We start from the raw sequence: 21795 nt of genomic DNA on the forward strand, positions 1-21795 counted from the left end.
AGACTCGGTCTTGGCCAAAGGAGATGATCTGGTATGCGTCTTGAACACCGAGGGTAGCTTGGGCGACAGCAGCCACGAGCTCATCAGGTCCACTGTCCACCACAAGGTTAACAAATCAACTAGCAGGATTGAAGTCCTGGACTTCAAAAATACTGACTTCAACAGGCTCAGGGCATTAGTAGGGGAGGCGATGCAGGACCAGGGTCAGAAGGCAAATGGGGTGCACAAAAAGTGGTCTTTCCTCAAGGACACAATCCTCGAAGCAAAAAAGAAAACTATTCCCATGAAAAGGAAAGGTAGCAGAAGGGCTGGCAAGCCCTCCTAGCCCAATAGGGACATTGTGGTCCTCTTGAAAAAGAAAAAAGCGTACACACAGCGGAAACTAGGGAAAGTTCTCAAAGAGGACTATACAACAGTGGTCTGCTCTTATAGGGAAATGACTGGGAAAGCTAAGGGGGCAACTGAGTTTAAGTTAGACAAGGGAGTCAAGGACAATAAGAAGTCCTTCCTTAGGTATGTAGGGAGCAGAGGGAAAGCAAATGGAAGTGTGGGGCCCCTGCTTAACACTTTGGGACAGCTGGTAGCGGACACTCAGGAAAAAACTGAACTCCTAAATGCCCACTTTGCTTTGGTATTTCAACAGACCAAGGGGAAAGACAAGCGAGATAAGGATTACAGGGAGCATGGTGGGAATGATAGCCTTCCCACTGTGGATGCTGAGCTGGTGCAAAACCAGCTAGAACAGCTAGACATTTATAAGTCAGCAGGACCAGATGGACTTCACCCAACAGTGCTGATGGAGCTGGCTGAGGTAATTGAAGAACCCCTGTATAAAAAATTCTTTCAGAAATCGGGGTGTACAAGGGAGATCCCTGAGGATTGGAAGAGGGCCAACATTGTGCCTATCTTCAAGGAGGAGGAGAGGGAGAACCCAGGCAACTATAGGCCAATCAGCCTAACCTCCATCCCAGGGAAAATCCTGGAAAAACTCATTAAAGAATCTGTGTGTGATACACTTGTTGAGGGTAGGATCCTGAGCAACAGCCAGCATGGCTTTGTCACAGGTAGGTCTCATCTTCTATGAACAAGTCTCTCACCACCTGGACACGGGAGAGGAGGTCAACATTATATACCTAGGCTTCCAAAAGGCTTTTGATCTAGTATCCAATGATATACTTGTGGAAAAATTGGAAGATTGTGGGCTTAACTGCTCAACAGTTCAGTGGGTGGAAAATTGGCTGCATGGTAGGACCCAGAGAGCTCTCATGAATTGACCTGTGTCATCCTGGCAAAAAGAGACCAGTGGTGTCCCTCAGGGGTCCATGCTTGGACCAGTGCTTTTCAACATCTTTATCAATGATTTGGATGTGGGGGTGAAAAGTTACTGACCAAGTTTGCAGACGACACCAAGTTATGGAGAAGCGTAGTCATGCCAGAAAATAGGTTGCAGATACAGACAGACCTGGACAGGCTGGAAAGCTGGGCAGACCGGAACCAGAGGAAGTTCAACACTCAGAAGTGTAAGCTGCTCCATCTGGGGGCAAACAATTCCCAACATACCTACAGGCTCGGTGGTGACAATTAGACTTGTACCACAGCCAAAAGGGACCTAGGGGTAGTGATCGACCATCATATGAAAATGAGCTGGCAGTGCGATGCTGTGGCCAGCAGGGCAAACAGCACGCAGGCATGCATTAACTGTTGTATGTCATGCAAAACTAAGGAAGTGATACTCCCACTGTACTCCACACTGGTGAGACCACAGCTGGAGTACTGTGTCCAGTTCTGGGTGCCGCACTTCAACAAGGATGTGGAAAAACTTGAGAGGGTCCAGAGAAGAGCCACCCATATGATCAGGGACTTACAAGACAGGGAGAGGCTGAGGGACTTGGGTCTCTTCAACCTACAGAAGAGAAGGCTGAGAGGGGACTTGGTAGCAGCTTACCACTACATCAGGGGAATACATCAAGAACTCGGTTCACCAGGACACCCCTGCAGAAGACCAGGAGTAATGGATACAAACTCCTGGAAGGTCTTTTCAGGCTCAATTCCAGAAAAACTCCTTCAGTCAGGGTGCCCAGACTGTGGAATAAACTCCCTTCAGTGGTGGTGCAGTCACCTACCCTGGAAATCTTCAAAAAGGAGACTGGACAGTCACCTCGCTGGGGTCACTTGACCCCAGTTGTCTTTTCCTTCCTAGTGCAAGGGGACTGGACCCAAAGATCTACATGGTCCCTTCCAGCCCTTAACAATCTATCTATGAATCTGTGAAAGCTTATGCAAGTCTACCCTAGCCTTACAGTTGATTCAATAAGACATGCAGAAAAATTCTTGCCTTTGACACATTTCCTGGACAATCACAGCTACAGTTTCACTCCAGTACTACCAAGATTTATGAACATAGTTGTGAAAGTAGCCCAGAAAGTTAGGCACGTACATCAGCTTTGGCAGGATTATGTCCTTAAAGTGCGCTTAGCCCACTTTTGTTGCTGGTTGGCCCTTTGACTTGTTTTAAAAAATTCTCCCTACTAGCTATGATATTTGCAAGTTACTGAGGTGGGTTGGAAGGGGACAGGGTACACTTCTGTAATCTCACCCAGCAGATATTAGCCTGGTGATATTACTGATCTGCATAAAGTCTCTCGTTTTAGGCCGTAGCAGCGCCTTCTAAACAAAATCATGAATTTACCAGGGGACAATGTAAACGGTTGATCACTTTTTATTCCATCTCTTTATTCCACAAGCCAGGCACTGAAAGGTGACACAGTACCTGTGTGTTTTATCAGAGGGGCTTCTGAACTGAAGACCTTGTTGGCCTCTGCTCCCAGACAGCCACATTGGGTGACGGTTTGGTATTTTGTTTTGCTTTCTGAAGACAGCTAGGGTTTCTATTTGTTTCATGTTGTTCAGTTCTTTCAGCAGAAAGAATAATATGAAGTCTAATACGGATGATGTTAACAGGACTGAAGTTTCCCAAAGCTGCCAAAAGCATTTATAAAAAACAAACAAACCAAGCAATAAAACACAAACTACTAAAATATCCAGGAGTGTTTTGTAGTATAAGCCACCCATATCAACCATGTGAGTAATCTTACTAATGAATCAAATTGTTACTATACAATCAATTACTCCAAAGAGCTATGAACGTAAGTGCAAGTTTACTAATACTCATCTCTTAGCTATGATTATATAAAAATGAATGTGTTAAAAGTAAAGCCATGTGTTAAAAGAAAAAAAGTATTATATGAAATTTCTAATGATTTGGGTCCCAATCCTGCAGGGGCTTCATGCTGGCCTGTTTCACTATGATTCTGAGAGGGCACAGAATACCCTCCCCCCCAAGCTAGTGCCTTTATTGATAACCTCTTACACACAAATACATGTGAACCACAGTTTTAAACAACCCAGGAACTTTAAAATGTTAGGTTTACAGGTGCTGAGAAAATTAGAGTCTGTATACAAACATGATAATCTCATTAGCTATTTGTAAGTAAATACTGAGCAGCACATGGCTGTAAGTACTATATGGTAAGAATGACTCACATTCAGTAGTATATTAGCAATTTTAAAGACAGAATAAAGAGCAAAAGCAACTTCCAAATATCCTCTCTAAACTTTTGTACATTTTTTCATAAGCTTTTTTTTCCCCCCTTAAAAAACACAAGGAGTAGCTTGTAAGCAATGGTGCTGAACCAGATTAAATGAGACAGGAATTTGGCCTAATGCATCCAAGCCATTAGGCTGGCTACAGAGAACATTTCCAATTCAAGAATAGTTAAAATCCATTTTGTACAACATTCCATGCTTCTAAATCACTGTTTAAGGAGTTTTCTGAATTCATGTTATTTCTGTATGTAAAGAAGAATATGAATGGATATACTAATGTGAAGTTGAAATAGATATTCACTTTTTCCATTTATAATGATGTAAGCATATATTCTTCATAAGTAAAAAATTAGCAAATGAGTTGTAGGAATGCAATTCTTCAACTAATGTAGCTTGGCCAGATTTTTACAGACATGATAGTAAATAGAATTTACCCTTGAATTTTAGGTGCTTTATCTGCACCTTTTCTTTTGTAAAGTCCCTTATTTAGGAAACTGACATCTGCACCTATTAAGCAATGTAATTTAGCACAATTTCAGTGATTATAAAAAGGGAAGGAGAATGGAAAGTAGATACTGGAACACAGATGTGAACTATTTAGTAGATAGAGAGGGATGTGAGCAGTCTTGACTCCTACTCTATTCCCAATGTGAGAGGCAGGGAAGTTGAATTAATGAAGGAAGGAAACTCCCTGCACTTAGGAGCGAGCAGTAGCAGATGACATCTTTGCTACAGAGGATTCCCACCACAGGTTCCTCCATGTGTAGCATGCAGCTGCATTGCCTTCAACACAGGGATGTGACCAAAAGACATACCATATTTGGCCCCTCTGTTATATTTTTCAGACAGTTCACAAAATGCATGTTTCCACTTAAAAATCCCTTAATACAATTCTAAGCCCCAAAACCTGAGACCTTTGATGTCCCATTACTTGTCCCATGCTTAGCTATATTTATTTCTGCTGACTGATGGATCCCTAAATGTATATGGTTATATCCCACTGTTCAGCCAAGTTCTATTCTCAGGTACACTGATGTATATCAGAAATAAATTCTCTGCAGGTGAAAGGGCAAACAACTGTAGACAATGAGGCACACTATCCTTGAGGATGTGAAATCTACCAATTCCCATTGAATTTCCATCGAGTTCAATGGAAATGTTAGGGAATGCATAAAATTAAAATTCAAGTTCAGGATCTGAGAATTCGGCTACATGTGAAATCTGACAAGCACCAGGTAGTGTCCTTTTCATTGAAACTTGCCATTATTTAACTTTACATTAAACAATTTAAGAGGCTAGATCTGTGTTCCTTGTGCACCAGCTTCCTGAAATAGTTTATGGGAAACTTGGATGTAGAGGGAACAAAGAACTGAGGCCTCACTAAAGAATAAAATTGAAGTAAAAAAATGTAAGGATTACTTAGTTGATTCTGAGGACCAGGCAGTTATAATCTCAGACATATACACTTCCTTACCTTGAAAGTGTTAGCCAAAAAAGGATTGCAGAAAACCTGTCCATGAAGAGGTGCTTGGCCATGAATGAGTAGGTCCTTTCCATGCTCATTTCCAGGTGCTTGCAGAACATGGACGTCATGCTTCCAATGGTAGGCAGTTATCTCTGCCACAGGAAAGCCTCTCTCAGCCAGTTCAATGGCAGGTTGAAGAATCTGTCCCATGGAGAGCTGAAGGAGGATTACAAAATATTTCCAGATTATTAAATTGGCAATTAAAGCTTCCATACAGCAAAAACATGTACGTACAAGCAGTTTCACCCGACATAATAAGGCTGTTCACACATGCAAAGTGAAGTACATGAAACTGAACAATCAGGGACTTAGCTGGTACAAATAAATTAGCATAAACTGCAGCAAACTGCAGTAATATGGCACTTGGCAGGTCAAGTGTTACATTTGTTATACGCAGACAAGGTTCCTTGGATGAATTTGATATCTTTTATTAGACCAACCCAAATAGTTGGAGAATATTTATTAAGCAAGCTTTCGGGTTCAAAAACCCTTCGTCAGGCTAAGGAAGTGTCAGCAGTTGGTGTGTGCTCCATCCAGGAGGAGCACACACCAACTGCTGCAACTTCCAAGGAACCTTGTCTGCCTATGTCCTTAGACCAACACGGCTACAACCTAACCCCCTGCAACATTTGTTATACCATACTTCAGTTACAAACATGCACTGAACATTTGTAGCAATGACAATGAAGTAACACCAAATCACTTTCCTCCTGCTCCTGTGCTGTCTCCACAGAATTTAACAGGTGGGCTCAATGTTATTGTGGATAAAGAATTTTTTTGGATTTCTTTTAGTACAGGAGGTATTCAGACTTCAAAACACTAGTACTTTCCTTTTCCTACCTAATCACAATGAAATAAAAGTTTGTCTAGAACAGCACAGGGTTCAGAGTGCTCCAAAATGCTGGGAAAGCATTTTCCCCTCACTTGGCCTTGTTGCTAACAAACTTGTTCACCCCAAGTACTGAACCAGCTATAGCTGCATCCTGACTGTTCTTCTTTTTCCCTAAAGATGAAAGCATCTAATCTCTAACGCACCTTAAATGCTGCTAGTTCAAGCAGTATAAATATTAGCTACTGCCACTAGCAAAGTCCTCATGTTATATCTCAAATTTTCTTGAAAGCAAAGTGGTAGTGTTGAGGGATAGAGTAGGAGGGAGAAATGTCACAATTATTCAAATGCTGTACAGCAAGTAGCAACATAAAATGGAACTATACTTCCTTTGCAACAGGCTTCAGTGTATAAAAATCCCCACCCACCTATACATGCAATGCAAGTTACTTTTGTAATTAAACATTCATGTTTATAAAATAAGGTAAATCATCTATATAAAGGAAAATCATCTATACAAGTAAAGCATTAAGATTGAAAAATTTTACCCCTTAATTTAAAATTAAGAAAAAGTTAAGGAAGGAAAATCACAATTTAATTCTAACCTCGCCCTTGGTAATTTTGGCTCCTACAGGGATGGCAAGAGCACCTACTTGTATTCAAACCCCTCTATCATGAAAACTTTTTCAGTCATAAAATTACTTGAGAGAAGATAAAAGAAAAGAAAGAAAACAAAGCTGGAAAACCAACAGATTTAACATAGACAAGATAATGGGGAAAGATTACTTAATTTTTAATCATCAAGTTTATTAGAAATTTGAGGTGTATTAATCTTTGCTTGTAAAGCAAACACTTTGATTTAGCTTCACCTTTTTGCTTCCATAGAGGGAAACAGCATCACACCAGCCAGCTGCTGCACCAGGTACTGTGATATTATGAGCATGTAATAGGGGGAGAGGATTTGTCTCATCAAAACCTTGCTCTTTTAACAGCTCAATGGTCAGTGCCCTTGGAGACCTGCCACTGGAAACCAAAAGCACATATATAACATAACAAGGTATCAGGTTTTTAGGTTCTCTGGCATAAGAGTGAGAGTACTACTGTAAACAGTGCAGCATAAGCTCCAGCAAGCTTGGAAGCAGCATAAAAATTCAGTTGAATTCTTGTGCAGCAGTAACACCATGGAGTGAATAGAGGTGTTCGCTATAAGCCAAAACCTGTGGCCCTTTTTTTGTGAAAATAATATGAAAATCCTATCAAATGGCCTTGGTCTCTTCAACTAGCAGTGTTCATGTCTTGTTCTAGTATTCAATGTGGCAAAGCTAAATCTTCAAACCAATGTAAAGATTTTTTATCCTGCCTTCATGCTTTAAATTTTGATTCAAGCCATTTCTAGTTCCAAGGAATACAAAAATAGTGCATCATCTATAGATTCTGAAAAGTTATTGCAATGAATACAAGTCTCCAAAGCATTCTTTAATGATTTTTCATCAGAGATCAGAGGACCCTCAGTACAAATCTTAACTAAGACAGTTTCCTGGCACTTTGTAGAAAGATGAAGAAAACTCATCTCCAGTAGAATATTCACTGTCTACACCTGTAACCATAACAAACAGGAATGTACAAACACCTGAAAATGATATTCTTTCTATGTTACTTCCATCAGGCTAATAAAGTCAACTGGATGCCTTCATTATAATTTTTTTATTATTTGTACTGTTACTGTGGAAAACAATTATTTGGCTACAGGAAAAAAACAACTGAAAAAGAAATGAGATGTAAATGAGCTTCAAACGTGAACTATTAACCCTAATGCAACCAGTGCTAGAGACTGCCTACCCCTCGGGAGTTCATGTAATTATGAATATAGCTAAAGGGCATTAATCAGCTCAGGCTGAACTCATGATGATGTTATGAATGTAGTCAAACTCCAGATCATTGGGGGCAATTCTGTATGCCTTTCATTGCCAAACCCTTATTTAAATAATTTATCTAATTCTTGCCCCAGTTATACCTAAGCAATTTAATTAGAAAGCCCAGTGACTTGAATTACCGTCTTATCTAAGGAAGGAGGCAATCTTGCAGCTCCATGGTAACTTGTCTAAACTAGCTGATCCAAAGCGATAGCAACCTGAGTCCTAGTTCCATGGAATAGTTGGGTATTACCTGTTCCCACTTCCACACAAGGTTCTAAGGCTTAATCCCACTATCTCAGAAATTAACAACAGTTTAAAGTAAGTATTTAAAACACAGCGGCATGAGGCACTGACTCTGAAATGAATGGGAGCTCCCAAGCCATCTAGGCTAAGCACAGACATTCAAAAAACCCGAGCCTGAAATTTGATTCAATCTTTGCAAGTTAGACTAGAGCGAGTCCTCCCTTCCATTCAGGCTGGAGGGAACCTGAACTTCAGGGATGGGGGTGGCCAGGCCCTGGCAGGCTGATTACAACTGGGGAGGGGTTTAAACCCCCACACTGGCTTGCAAGGACCCCAGCTAGGGTCTACCTAACTTTTCTCCCCTGCTCGTGGCTCAGTATGGCCCAGAAACCCCAGAGCCACCCTTCCAGCCAAGGGGTGATCCTGCTATGCTTTCCCAGCTACCAGGGCTGGGGTTTGTGGGGCAACCAAGAAGGAAAGGCCAGATTGTTGGGGGGGAAAGGGGAGCGAAATGGCCCCAAGCCTAGGTGGGGATACGCACAGAGGGGTTATGGTGGTAGTGGCTCCATCCGGACATGAGCCCCACTGAGAAGAGGAATACAGGCTGGGGGCAGGCAGGGAAGGGCCTTGAGGGTCAGTGCTAGCCTGGGGCAGAGTTTAGTGAGCCGAGCATGCAGCTAGGGAAGCAGCTCCTGCTCAGCGGCCCCTTCTATCCTCTGGAGAGCAATGCCCAAGCTGGCTCTGGCTCCCACCATGGTACGTACGGCGCAGCCTAACTCCCTCAGCCCCAAGCACTATTACTTGCATCTCCCAGGCTGCTGGACTCAAGCTGGGCACGCACTGTTGAGTCTTTCCCTACCTGGCAGCAGCAGTGGCAGCATAGCATGGTCCCACGTACCAGGCACGGGGCTTTACCCCTACAGCTTCTCCACTACCATTGTCACCATCAGGGGGGCCCACCCTGGCCATACTGGTAGGCACTGCCTGCACCGCCACACTGAGGTCAATCACCGACTGTGCAGATGGCAGTGGCAAAGAACCTATAGGGTTAGCACCCCATGCCTGGTACACACCTTGCTGCACCTATGGTATCCCCGCCACTGCCGTCTGCTTGCCTGGTGGCCGAAAACAGTTCAACAGCATGGGCGGCACCTACCAGTATGACCAGGGTGGGCCCCCTTGACGGTGGTGGTGGTGGCGGAGGGGAAGCCATAGGGGTAAAACGCTGCACCTGGTGCCTGGTACACAAGGCCATGCTGTGCTGCCGCCAGGTAGGGGAAGTCAGCAGTACATGCCCAGCTCAGGGCCCAGGGCAGGTAATAGTGCCTGGGCCTAAGGGGGTGAATCTACACAGCGCGCGCTGCTGCGGGGACCAGAGCTGGCCTGGGCACCGATCTCCAGTGAGTAGAATGGGGCACCAGGCAGGAGCCACTTCCCCAGCTGCATGCTCGGCTATGCCCGCTAGCACTGACACACTCAAGCTCCTTCCCCACCTTCACCCCCAGCCTGGGTCCCTCCACTCAACAGGGCTCACGTCCAGGAATGAGCTGCCGCTGCCGTGATACCTCCGTGTGTGTCCCCACCTGGGCTTGGGGCCGTTTTGCTCCCCTTCCTCCCCCACAATCTGCTCTTTGCTCCTGAGCTTCCTCAAGAGAAACCCTGGCCCTGGCAGTTGGGAAGGTACAGTGGAATTGCCCCTTGGCTGGGAGGGTCCTGGACCATGCTGAACCAGGAGCAGGAGGGGAAAGTTGGGCAGATCCTGGCTGGGGTCTGTGCTGGTAGAACAGGGGAGGGAGGGGCAAATTAAACCTTCCTCCATCCACCGTTCACTTGAGGCTGCTGCCGGAGCTGGCCACGCCTCCCGCCACTCCAGCAGCAAGAGGGAAAGGAAATTTCTGACAGGGGCTGCTCCACCCCATTCAGGCAGACCCTGGCTTGGGTCCCCCAGGGGAGAGGAGTGGGAGAGGAGAATAAATCCCCTTCCTGCCCCCTTTGCCTCAGGGCGCCATGCTGGGCTGGCATCTGGCCACATCCCTGCTCCTGCTCTGGCTACAGAACGGAGGGCTGGGGCCAGCCCTGCTCTCTGGAACAGACAGCACAGCACATGACTGAAAGGCATGCTGGGATGCTGGGGGACTCTGATTTAACTTAAACCAGGAAGGGGTCTGGGACAGAAGTTCCATAAACTGGTTTGACCTCAATCAGTTAAGTCTGATACTTCATTCAACCAAGTTTATCTTAAACTAGTTTTGGCCATTTTGAAACTGGTTTATGTGTACTGAACTTCTGTTCTGTTACAGTTTTAACCAGTTTCTGATCACTTAAACCAGTTTGTGTGTAACTTCTGTCCCTAGTCCTAGTCCCATACAAATGAATAACTGGTTGTTGTACCAGAGGGTTTGCCCAGTCTCATGCAAAACAGTTGCAAAAGCCACAATCACTCCAACGCTGGCAGGATTTTTAAAATTTTTCACTGTTTCCTGTGATTTTTAGTGATTCTACTAGTAAATTTACTATAAGTCAAAATTGTTTTTTCTCAATCCAGCAGTCTTCTTAAACATAATCACATATGGGATTTGCCTAACCCACCATTTCTGAGTTCCAGATTTGGGACAAGAACTGGCCTCAGTTCAGTCTCATTCTTTGAAAAGCATGTGCTGATCAGCAAGACTTCATCCTGATGCTTCTTCATAAGAAAAGAAATGTCATATTGGGCCAGACGAATGGTCTATCTAACCCAGCAGCCTGTCTCTGACAGTGGTAGAAATGGATGTTATGCAGGGAGAGCACTGAACCAGATATTTCTAGAGTTCATTTAAAGATTAACATCTCCTGACAAGGCTGCCTTGTGGGTTTTCTTCTTCAAGCCATAGATTCTTGTTTTTTTCCCCTCCACATATCTGAACAAACTCCATATAGAGGGATTCAAAAGCAGAAATGAAGGTTAAAGAAAAAAATAGAATAACTTCACTTAAATTAGTAAAATTACTCCAGGTTTACACTTTATATAACTTAGCTAAAGATCTGTTTATTTAGAGGTAGATATAGATTAATGGTGAACTCTGCTCCCAGGAGGCCTATTTAACTATACTATACTCTAATAAATTATAGCAACTCTCAGTCCTCATCTTACCAACTTACCTTCCATTGAGACCATGCACCTGCTTTGTATTTGCATCATAGTAGAGACAGAAGCAATCCCCACCTATGCCAGTGCTGGCAGGCTCTGTGACATTTAAGGCAGCAGCTACAGCCACGGAAGCATCTACAGCATTGCCACCCTTCTTTAAAATGTCTGAAATAGAGAAGCTTATATCCAGTAGCAGTCAAGAGAATTTTCTAGTAGTAAAACATAGCCACACAGTCTCACAAACACCAGCCTGGCCATCGTGAGATCAAAAATTACAAGGGCAAGGAGAATACGTATTTTCACCTGTAAGAGACAAATACCTAACTCCTCAGAGATCAAAACTGTGAAAACCATTCATTTAAAAGATATTTTGCTCTTTAGAAAGGCAGAAACACTAGAAAACAGTGTCTAAAGCAAAACAAGTGTGAGAATCCTCATACATAGAGGAGTGGGGGGAGGGGGAAGGAGAGAAAAATTGAGAAAGATTTAAGGACAATCCATCAGAAACAGGACAGTACATGTGATGAAGGGCTGACCCTTAAGATGAATGGGAATTGTTTTGCTGCTAACTTCAACGTGGGCAGGATTTTGCCCAAGAAAAAAATGGAACAAAGAACAGCTTCTTGTTCTCATTCTTCCAGGACTTTGCAGGAGTTTTTACGTATGGCAATTCACTAGAAGAAATTCATAGATTCAGATTCATAGATGTAGGGTCGGAAAGGACCTTGCAGATCTTTTAGTCTGACCCCCTGCCCTGGGCAGGAGAGAAAACTGGGCTCAAATGACCCCAGCTAAGTAATTGTCAAGTCTCCTCTTAAAGACCCCCAAGGTAGGAGCCATCACCACTTCCCTTGGAAGTTGGTTCCAGATCCTAGCTGCCCTGACTGTGAAGTAATGCCTTCTAATGTCTAGTCTGAACCTACTCTCTAACAACTTATGGCCGTTACTCCAGGAGGTGCTCAGGGAAACAAGGTCTCTCCCATTCCCTGCTGGTCCCCTCTAGTATAGACAGCCACCAGGTCCCCTCTCAGCCTTCTCTTGTGAAGGCTGAACAGGTTAAGGTCCCGTACCCTCTCCTCATAGGGTCTGCCCTGCTCTCCCCAGATCATGTGAGTGCCCCTCCTTTGGACCCTCTCAATGCTGTCCACATCCCTCCTGAAGTGCTGCACCCAGAACTGGATGCAGTACTCCAACTGTGGCCTGACCAGTGTCACATAGAGGGGGAGGATCACCTCCTTGGCCCTACTTGTGATGCATCTGTGGATGCACGACAAGGTGCGGTTAGCCCTACTGACCGTGTCTTCACACTGGCAGCCCATGTTCATCTTGGAATTGATAATGACTCCAAGATCTTTCTCCCACTGTGCTTTTAAGAAGAGAGTTCCCCAGCCTACAGGTATGCTGCTGGTTCTTACTGCCCAAGTGCAGTACCCTGCACTTGTCAGTATTGAATCCCATCCTATTCTCATTTGCCCACCCCTGTAATCTGTCCAGGTCCAGCTGTATCCTGTCCCTTTCTTCTGGCATGCCCACCTCACCCCAAATCTTGGTGTCGTCCGCGAATTTAAACAGGGTGCTTTTCACCCCCTCGTCCAAGTCGCTAATAAAGAAATTGAAAAGTGCAGGCCCAAGGACCGAGCCCTGGGGGACTCCGCTGCTCACATCCCCCCAGGTCGAATATGACCCATCCACCACCACTCTCTGAGTGCTGCCCCTCAGCCAATTTGTTATCCATCTGACTGTGTAGGCATCAATGCCACAGTTGCCTAGCTTTTTAATGAGCATGGGGTAGGAGACAGTGTCAAAGGCCTTCCTGAAGTCCAGAAAGACTACATCCACCGTGACACCTGCGTCCCATGATTTTGTGACCTGATTGTAGAAGGCAATCAAGTTGGTCTAACAGGACCTGCCCTTAATGAAATCACGCTGATTGCCCCTGAGCATCATCCCCGCTGCTGGCCCTTCACAGATGTGCTCCCTGATAATCTTCTCAAAGAGCTTCCCCAGGATCAAAGTAAGGCTAACGGGCCTATAGTTGCCCAGGTCCTCCCTCCTCCCTTTTTTGAAAATGGGGACCACACTGGCCCTCTTCCAGTCGTCCAGCACCTGGCCAGAGCACAACGAGTGCTCGTAAAGCCATGCCAGGGGCCCCGCAATAACCCCTGCCAATTCCCTTGACACCCTGGGGTGGAGAGCATCTGGACCTGCTGATTTGAACACATCCAGCCCCTCCAGAAGTTCCCTAACTCGGTCCTCCCTGACCCTAGGCCTGGCGGAGTCTCTCCTGAGTCCGTCCCAAATCTTGGTGGAGGAGTCCCGGTCCCTGCACAAAAAAAATGGAAGCAAATAATTTGTTAAAGGTCTGCTTTTTCCTCTGGTGCAACCACCAGATTACCTAGCGTATCTTGCAGGGGCCCCACATTACCTGGTTCCTTCTTCATATTCCCTAAGTATTTAAAAAAGGACTTTTTGTTGTCCTTGATCCTTGATGCTAGCCCTAGTTCCATATCTGCCTTAGCTTTCCTAACAGCCCCCCTACAGACCCAAGCAATGGAGGTATACTCCTTTTTGGTGATAGCCCCTCCCTTCCACTGGGTGTATGCCTCCTTTTGGCTAGCAGGCATTCCCAAATGCCCCTGGTGAGCCAGGGGGGCTTTTGAGCACTCTTGCCCCCTTTCTCATTGGGATTGTCACCCCTTGGGCTCTGAGTATCATCTCCTTAAGGAATGACCACTCATCTTGGGCCCCCAGTTCCCCTACTCTCCAGGACCCCAGTGCCTCTCCTACCAATCTCCTCAGCTCATTGAAGTTGGCCCTCTTGAAGTCAAGGGCTACTGCCTTGCTGCAGGCCCTTGACACCCTGCGCTGGATGGTGAATTCCAGTAGGCGATGATCAGTGTCGCCCAGGTTGTCTTTTGTGGGCCCCCTTCTACCTTTTCTGAATCAGGAAGGCAAGGGCACTGAAGACCAGCAGAAAAATTTCTGTGAAGAGACACATTCAATGGCATGGCATAATATATTGCTACAAAATTACTAATGTTTATAGTATCACAATGAATGTTATAAAGACATATGTTTGCAATTAAAATGATCAGCCTGAGAAGGGCTAGAAAATTCACACACAAAAAAATCACTGACGTTTCACCCAAGGGATACAAGGAACTTAACCGTTCTCCTAATTTAGAATCTATCTAGTTAAAAAAAAAAAGTAAGCCAGCTTCACATACAGGTTTCCCTTGCTTAAAAGGAAATAAGAACATTTTGTTTCCTGCCTTTGCAATATCTGTCTCATTCTATCACATCAAATAAGATGAGAAAGATTATATTACATCAGACAAGAGAGCTGTTAAAATTATAGGTGCAGCTAGATGGTGTTATCAGTGGTGAAGCCTATGAGCAACTTTGTCACCAACTATCCATAAAGATCTAGAAAATTATCCTAACTGTTCACACGCACACACACACACACATATTTGACAAAAAAGTTGTAATAAACTTTAAGTCTTAGAAAGTGTACTTATTACACATACACACAAATGAGTAGCCTCTAAATGTAACCCTCTTCTCTCCCCCACCATTTTCCCCTAACTGAAGTATAAGCCAATAAAAAAAGTTATTTGTCTTCAATGAAACCTATGAACGCCAAGAAAAAATGTTATTTGTCTTCAAATAGCACCTAGAGATTGTAATGAGAAGTAAGGCTGCTTTACTTCAGGTGTGGTACATCTAGAATAGCAAAACAGTTGCTGCCACGAAAGTTTATAATCTAAGCAACATTAGAGGAAACAAATGTGTTAGTTTATGTAATCACTATAAGCAGAACATTTAATTTTAAAAGATATAGTCTATGCATATATATAGCCTATGTAAAGTGAATAATCTAATTTATTTTTTCTATGTAAATATCAGCATTTCCTGCCAGCCACCTGCCTAACTTCAATCAGTTGACAGTTTCCTACAAACCTCAAAGTAGAAATGCATTTCAAAATAGGGCAAAATATTTAATTTTACAAAGCAACTCTAAGGAAAGTGTCCCACTTGTACAGGGCACCATGGAAGAATAAAGAAGTTTGTAAGAAAAGTTGACCAATGGAAAAGTGATACACTATAAGAACCACAAGAGGATAAGCAGGTACAGACTACATTCTAAACAGTCACAAAGGATCAGGAAGGCTTTTTCTTAAAACTGGAGTGTGAAAATGGAAAATTAAGTCTTTTTATTTCCCAGGTTAATATGTATTCCAGCAACTAAGGCACAGACTGTCAGACACCAGTGATGGGTATAAAATGAGAACCCATGTAAATGGAAATAGGCTAGTAGAGTTCACCTTCCCCATCTGCTTCCATGTCACAGCAGGGAGATGGAGTAACCATCTTCTCTCTAGGGTTAAGAGCTATTTACTGGTTGAGACCAAACTTAAACTAGTTCAGCCCTTGGCCCAGTTCTTAGAGGTAACACATTTCTATGATGGTATTTTTTAACAGAAATCATATTCAGGGAGAAGCTGAGTCAAGACCTGACTTAGGTCACTTACAGAATTTGTTTTTTCTAGACAGAGTAAAATTAAGTCTAGCTTGATGATCTCCATAGAAAAGCAGATGCCCCACCTAAAGAGTTCCCTCAGATCACCTCTCTTTTTGAACATAGGTAATACCTACTTTGTTTTATATCTACTTTTTTTTCCCTGGACTCATGATGGTATTAATGAGTAACTCTTAAAATAATGTTTATGTGAGCCTACATCTGTCATAGACTCTTATCTGAATAGTAAATGTCAAGAACAGAACAAAGGTTACACAAGATACAGGGAGCGTCGTGCATGTTACCAGGTTTTGTCACAGAAGACATCTAGGTTAACCATCGACTTGGTATTGTCCTCTGGAGACTGCAAAATTGTGAGGGAGAAGTCAATAGTTTCCAGCTTTCTCCTAGAGAAAAATGTTATCCCCTTTTATTTCTCACTTTCTTCACAGAACTCTCCCAGTTTGTCCCATAAGAAGCTCAACCCACACAATTACCTGCCTTCCACCTGCGTTCCCTAGTAGCATGCACAAAGCCTGTGGGATAACGGGTCTCCATTATGGCTTCAACTTCTGCAATACACAGAGCCACTTTTGACATGACTTCCTTCTTCAGCCTTCCCTATATCCCTTCTCTGTGAAACATTCAGGAATGGATCCTGAGCCTGATTCACAAGGGTGGAAAAATGGATCCTATTTCTAGGCACTTTTACATACTTACTGCATTACGTTTGAATACCTAATGGACCACCTTCTCTACTGACGTGTTCCTTCTCTAAGTGGGGTGGCAGGAAGGAAGTACTTTTAGTTCAGCCTTTTCCCTCTTTCCAATAAAAGGAGTCACCTCTAGCTTCTTACACAAACAATCTCTTTTAAATCCTAAGTGGAAATGGCACAAGCAGGAAAACAAACTTTTGCTCTGAGTACCTACTAAGAATAACCAGGGACATGCTTATGCAGACTTCCTTGTGTCCTTTTTATTTTCTGAACGTTAGGCACTTAAACAAGTATTTTAAACAGAAGAGGCCTGAATGGGCTGGGTTCTGTTGTAATGGAACATTGGGCCTAGTCCTATTCCCACTAAATCTATACCAAAACTCTCACCAACTTCAAGGGTAGCAACATCATTCAGCAAGAGGAAGATCAGGACTTATAGCAACCTGAAACCTCTTGCAAAATACTCCAGTCCCACAACTGCACATGCAATAACTACAGAAAGTACAAGCTTGGATTGTCACATGGCTCAACCGTACAGAGGTCCAGCAGAAGCCAAGAGTAACAAATACAAAGAGTGACAAGTACACAGCACTTCTGATGTTGAAAATTGCTTAACTACTACACTCACAGTCACAATTTAAAACGTGGATTTTGATAACTAATAAACATACCGTTGTCTACATCTCTTAAAATATCAGATGTACTTTTTTATATTTAAGTAAGAGAGTGAGAACAAAATTACCAAGACCAATATTTGTTGCAAGCGTCTGATTTGATGCAACGCAACCACCAGTACAAATCACTGGGGATCTCCGAGAACAGAATTTAAGCTGGGACATCTTTTCCAAGCCAAGGCACCTATGTTGCAAGAAACCTGAAAAAAAAAGACATATGAAAGACTGCATGAAACTACCTGTATTCAGTCTTTATCACTCAGGGCACCTATATTAGGAGCATAATCTCAGTACCTCATTCTCACCTGCTTCAATTTACAGATTGTAACAGTAAACTTCCCTAATACATTTCCTTAGCTCTGCACAGCCGCATCCAGGGCACTGCAATGAAGACTGAATGAATGAGATCACGTAAAATTAATTCTGTGTATATCACCTCCTTTTCTCCGAGACACATCTGTGAACAGCTTACAATTTTCTCAAAATGGCTTTATTATATTCTCTTTCTAGCAAATACTTAGGCTGCAAACTGCCCTTGCTTAACTCCAAGCTGGTTTCCAGCTGCAGAGCTGATTTGGCTAGGCATGCACCTGGTCAAGTTCTTGTCACCAAGTCAATTTAACCCTTTAAAAAAAGCTTCAAGAGTCCAGACTACTTGAGCTCAAGTCAGTGAATTCATTCAAGTTGTAATCAACTGGCAAAGCAGAGGCAGGCCTTCCCATTCCCCAAAGGAAGGAGATGGCAGGTGTGGTGAAGCAGGGGCAGTACCAGGGTTTTAAATACCCTTTTCTTTACAGGCATTTTGTTTACAGCAGATTGACCTAGGATGCTCCAGACCTCGATCAATGTCCTGAGGATGTTTCTTATCTCGCTTTGAGCAAATCAAGCAGAAAGCGCAATAAAATAAGGCCTCTGCCAAGTAGGGCCCTGGGCTGGACACTGTCACAACCATCCTATCCAGGCCCTCCTGGGTGCAGGGTTTGGCACCAAGCAGCGCTAGTTCTTGCTGCCACCTCAGCACCCGCGCCGAGCACTGGGGGGGGGGGCCGCACAGCTCCGAGCTGCCCCCGGGGCTGCGGGACAGACAGGTCTGGGGGCGTGTAGCGGTTCGCCAGCAGCGCCGGTGCGAGCGTCCTGCAGGCAGCCCAGGCCTGCCGGGCCCCAGCGCCGGGCACGGGACAGCAGCGGCGGCTGCGGCCGGGCTCGCTGCGCCCACAGCCGCACGTTGCTGCAGAGGCGCTGCAGCCCGGGCCCGCCGATGCGGGGCAGGCGGGACGCAGCCGCCGCGGCCCGAGGCCTTTCCCGCTCGCTGCTTTGCAAACAGCCGGCCCCGGTCCCGGCCCCGGCCCCTGCAGCGCCCGCGCACCCACCTGCCGGCGAGGAGCAGGCGGCGGGTCACGTGCCGGGGCCGAGGCCGAGGCCGAGGGCGCGGGGCAGCCTGACGTCACGGCGGGCTCCCCCGGCGCGGGGCAGGCGGGGCCGTGCGCGCCCGAGCCGCCCGGTGCAGCCGCGCCCCGCCGGAGGGGGCCGGGGCCGGGGCCGGGGCCGGGGCCCCCCGAGCCCGCGACAACACGGGGATTCCCGTGGGCCGGCCGGAGCAGCCGCGGCTCGGCGCAAAAGTGGGAGCGTGGGCGGACGCCCAGGGGAAGAGGTCACGGCCAAGCGAGTGGCCCGTCCCGGTGACCTTGGTATTAGGAGAAAAGCAGCACACATTAGTACTCCGCAGATTAAACCAGATCATGGAGAGAAGTCGTGCTGCCATAAGACTTCCCGGTTAGTAGCATCTAGCAGGGATCACTGCTAGCCAAGGAAGCTATGAGTGTATCTTTTATCGCAACATGTAGCTAGTTGAGGTGGACTTGGACAAGCTCCTGAATGCACTGCATCCTTCACATCTAAGGAAAAGCATCTATCCCAACCAGGCAGTTGGTCCAATTAAAGACATCGGTGGCAAAAATCCTTTCCTGGATTGTCGTAGCTACAACATCATTCCACAATTGCCAAAGAAAAGGTGGACTCTGCACCTGGGCTAGCCCCAGCAGCCTTACGTGGGGTGCTGAGGGCCAGCGGCACAGGGCCTGGCTGGCAGCCAGAGCATAACTGGCCAGCCAGGCTCCAGTTTCCGGTAGTGCACGCTGCTGCCACATGCACCACCCCACTGTTTTAAGGCATGGATTTTTTGACACTGGGATCACCGCTGCAAATTAGTAGCATGGGGAATGTATGCATGTGCAGCGCATACAGCACCAAATACTGCACTTCCACGCTCATCTGGATGTTCCCATTGATACAACATGCCCAGGCTAATTTCCCCTCCTTAGGACTTACCCAAACTGCTTCTAGCAGCTGAGTTAGGGATATCAACTTAATTTGAAATGAGCTACATGGCAGTGAATTGTGCAACAGACATATCCACAGTTGTTTGGCCTATAGTTGATAGCAATGGGGACAGTCCTTCTTTGGGCAAGGGGTTGGACTAGATGACTGCCTGAGGTCCCTTCCAACCCCAATTTTCTATGATTCTATGATCTAGAGGATTTCCTTAGTCTGTACCTGCCATTTCTTAAATAACCCGTCATGTAGTTCACAGGTTGTAACCATCCCACAAACAAGTTAGTGCAGCAGCAGTTATGTCTTCTGAAATTTGATTGTACTGTCCTTTCTACTATTTTTTCTCTGGGACAGAGGCCCCTCACTGTCTGGCCCCTCACTCTCCACACCACTAACCACATATGCACAAATGGAAAGTAAAAAGGAGTCTAACACCTCCTTGCATCACGTCAGCAAGTGTTACTTCCTGTGTGACTGCACAACTGCCAGGAGCATACAGCTGAAAGACACAGGCACTGTAATGCAAATCCAAAGGTGACTACAGCCATCACATTCTCTTTGACATAGCCCTCATGAAGCAGTTGGAGATGATGCTTCACTCAATGGATTGACTAATCCTACTCCCATGTTTCAAATGATCTCCAGATTGAGAAAGACTGAATTAGGGCAGAAAGGAAGAATCCTTTTAGGAAATCTGTCTCCTCTCTCTGGAAAAAAGTCTGTTAGTTTGGAGTTTTGCTATTTAGCTCAGTCTGGATACTAGCTAGCCTTAATCCATTACTGCTGACAGGCAAGCATAACTAAACCCACACTTAAGGGTTGGCTGCAGCGAAACCCAAACAAAAAGACCAAGCATAAATAAACATTTAAATTAAGTTGCTAAATCAGTTTAGGTCGGTAGCTAAGAATATAGAAGTGAAGTAGGAGGAGTCAGAGTGAATAAGCTGGCCTTCTGCAGTGCTGGTAAAGGGATGGGGAGCAGGGGAGAAATGGCAGAATTGTTTTTAAGGTCAGCGTCTTCCATCTTCATCTGGAGTGGGATGTTTAGAAGGATCCTGACAAGAATTTGATTGAGGCATTTGCCTTTGAGTCACTGGTGGTAAATAGGCTGGTAGGCAGAACTTTTTCCCTTCCCTTCATGCCAACATTCACAGCTGTGGAAAAGCCGTACCATAGCCTGTAAAATGGTTTATGCTCAGTCTATGGTAATTTTATACTGTGTGTCCATGAATGCTCCCATTGTAGTGTACCACCGGTGGGACCCAAATTATATGCACCATTCACCAACTGTACAAGTACTTTGGCTCTATCACACTGACTGCAAACACTGAATAAAAGTCCAGTTAAAACTACAATATGGGACTCTTCTTGCTATGAGAGGGAACAGACAGGCTGCAGAAAGCCATGGAGACTGTTTGCACCTACCTAACTGTCTGTTTATTGAATACCCCACACTGAGAGCACTGTTCAGTCTGCAAGAGTTCCTTCAGTTGTTTTTCTGCCTGCTGGTTTTGTTGTTGTAAATATCTCACCAAGAATAAAATGTTTGGCTTAGCTAATGAGCATATTGCTTTCCAAAGCCGTATCCATTAAGCCTATACACATTACACACACACACATGCATGCGCACACACGCACACACACACACACACACACACACACACACACACACACACACACACACGACTAGATTCTTCCTCCAAATGTCTCCCATTGAAGTCATAGACAAAATTCACAGTGACTTCTGCTATTTGAGCATGGAAATGGATACATCACAGACCCAGAGATAATGTCATTACAGGAGCATGGGTAATGTCATTAGAATATGTTCAGGCTATGATACAGAAAGGAAGAGCTTAGGGCTCCCAGAAAGAATTGCCCAGGCATCCATAGAGCCAGATGGAGACATACAGAAATGGCAGAGACTCTAAAAGAAACAGGGACAGCAATCAGAGTTATGTGGACAAATTTACTCCCCTGCCCTTAGAAATATGGCTATGTGAGGAGACATATTAACAAGACCAGAAAAGTGTACCTAACCCAACTCCCAGAACCAGTACTCTGGCTATCTCACAAACCCAGTGTGTCCAGATGGACTGGCACAAGTCTGCAGGTGTTTGGGGGCCATGGGGGCCATACACCCTGGGTTTCTGTTGGAGGATTCATAAAACTACATCAGCCCCAGTGCATTATATAGTTGCTCTGACTAGGTCTTCATTGGTCTAACTCTATCATGGAGAGGGAAGAATCAGATCTATTGTACCTTTTGTTTTGATTGACCAACTTACAAACCAAATAACTGA

The 21795-nt window shown here is 45.0% G+C and overlaps 1 protein-coding gene across 6 annotated transcripts in view; it reads right to left on the minus strand.

Moving 5' to 3' along the window:
- The window catches only part of LOC102567351 (glutathione hydrolase-like YwrD proenzyme), a 50960-nt gene extending 32259 nt beyond the window's left edge, over positions 1–18701 (minus strand). For 2 of the 6 annotated variants that reach the window (XM_059731026.1, XM_059731023.1), the window contains exons 1-5: positions 18532–18639; positions 17230–17361; positions 11261–11414; positions 6830–6983; positions 5081–5287 (exon numbers count right to left, since the gene is read on the minus strand). In XM_059731026.1, the coding sequence (XP_059587009.1) occupies positions 5081–5287; positions 6830–6983; positions 11261–11414; positions 17230–17326 (612 nt within the window). In that variant the 5' untranslated portion in view covers positions 17327–17361; positions 18532–18639. Of the gene's footprint in view, positions 1–5080; positions 5288–6829; positions 6984–11260; positions 11415–16076; positions 16179–16268; positions 16344–17229; positions 17362–17466; positions 18231–18531 lie in introns of those variants that run through there. The other 4 variants (XM_019491814.2, XM_014602855.3, XM_059731025.1 and 1 more) reach the window with 4 other exon arrangements.
- Between the last annotated feature and the right edge of the window lie 3094 nt (positions 18702–21795).

This window comes from Alligator mississippiensis, chromosome 7, assembly GCF_030867095.1.
Source record: "Alligator mississippiensis isolate rAllMis1 chromosome 7, rAllMis1, whole genome shotgun sequence".
Lineage (NCBI taxonomy): Eukaryota > Metazoa > Chordata > Crocodylia > Alligatoridae > Alligator > Alligator mississippiensis.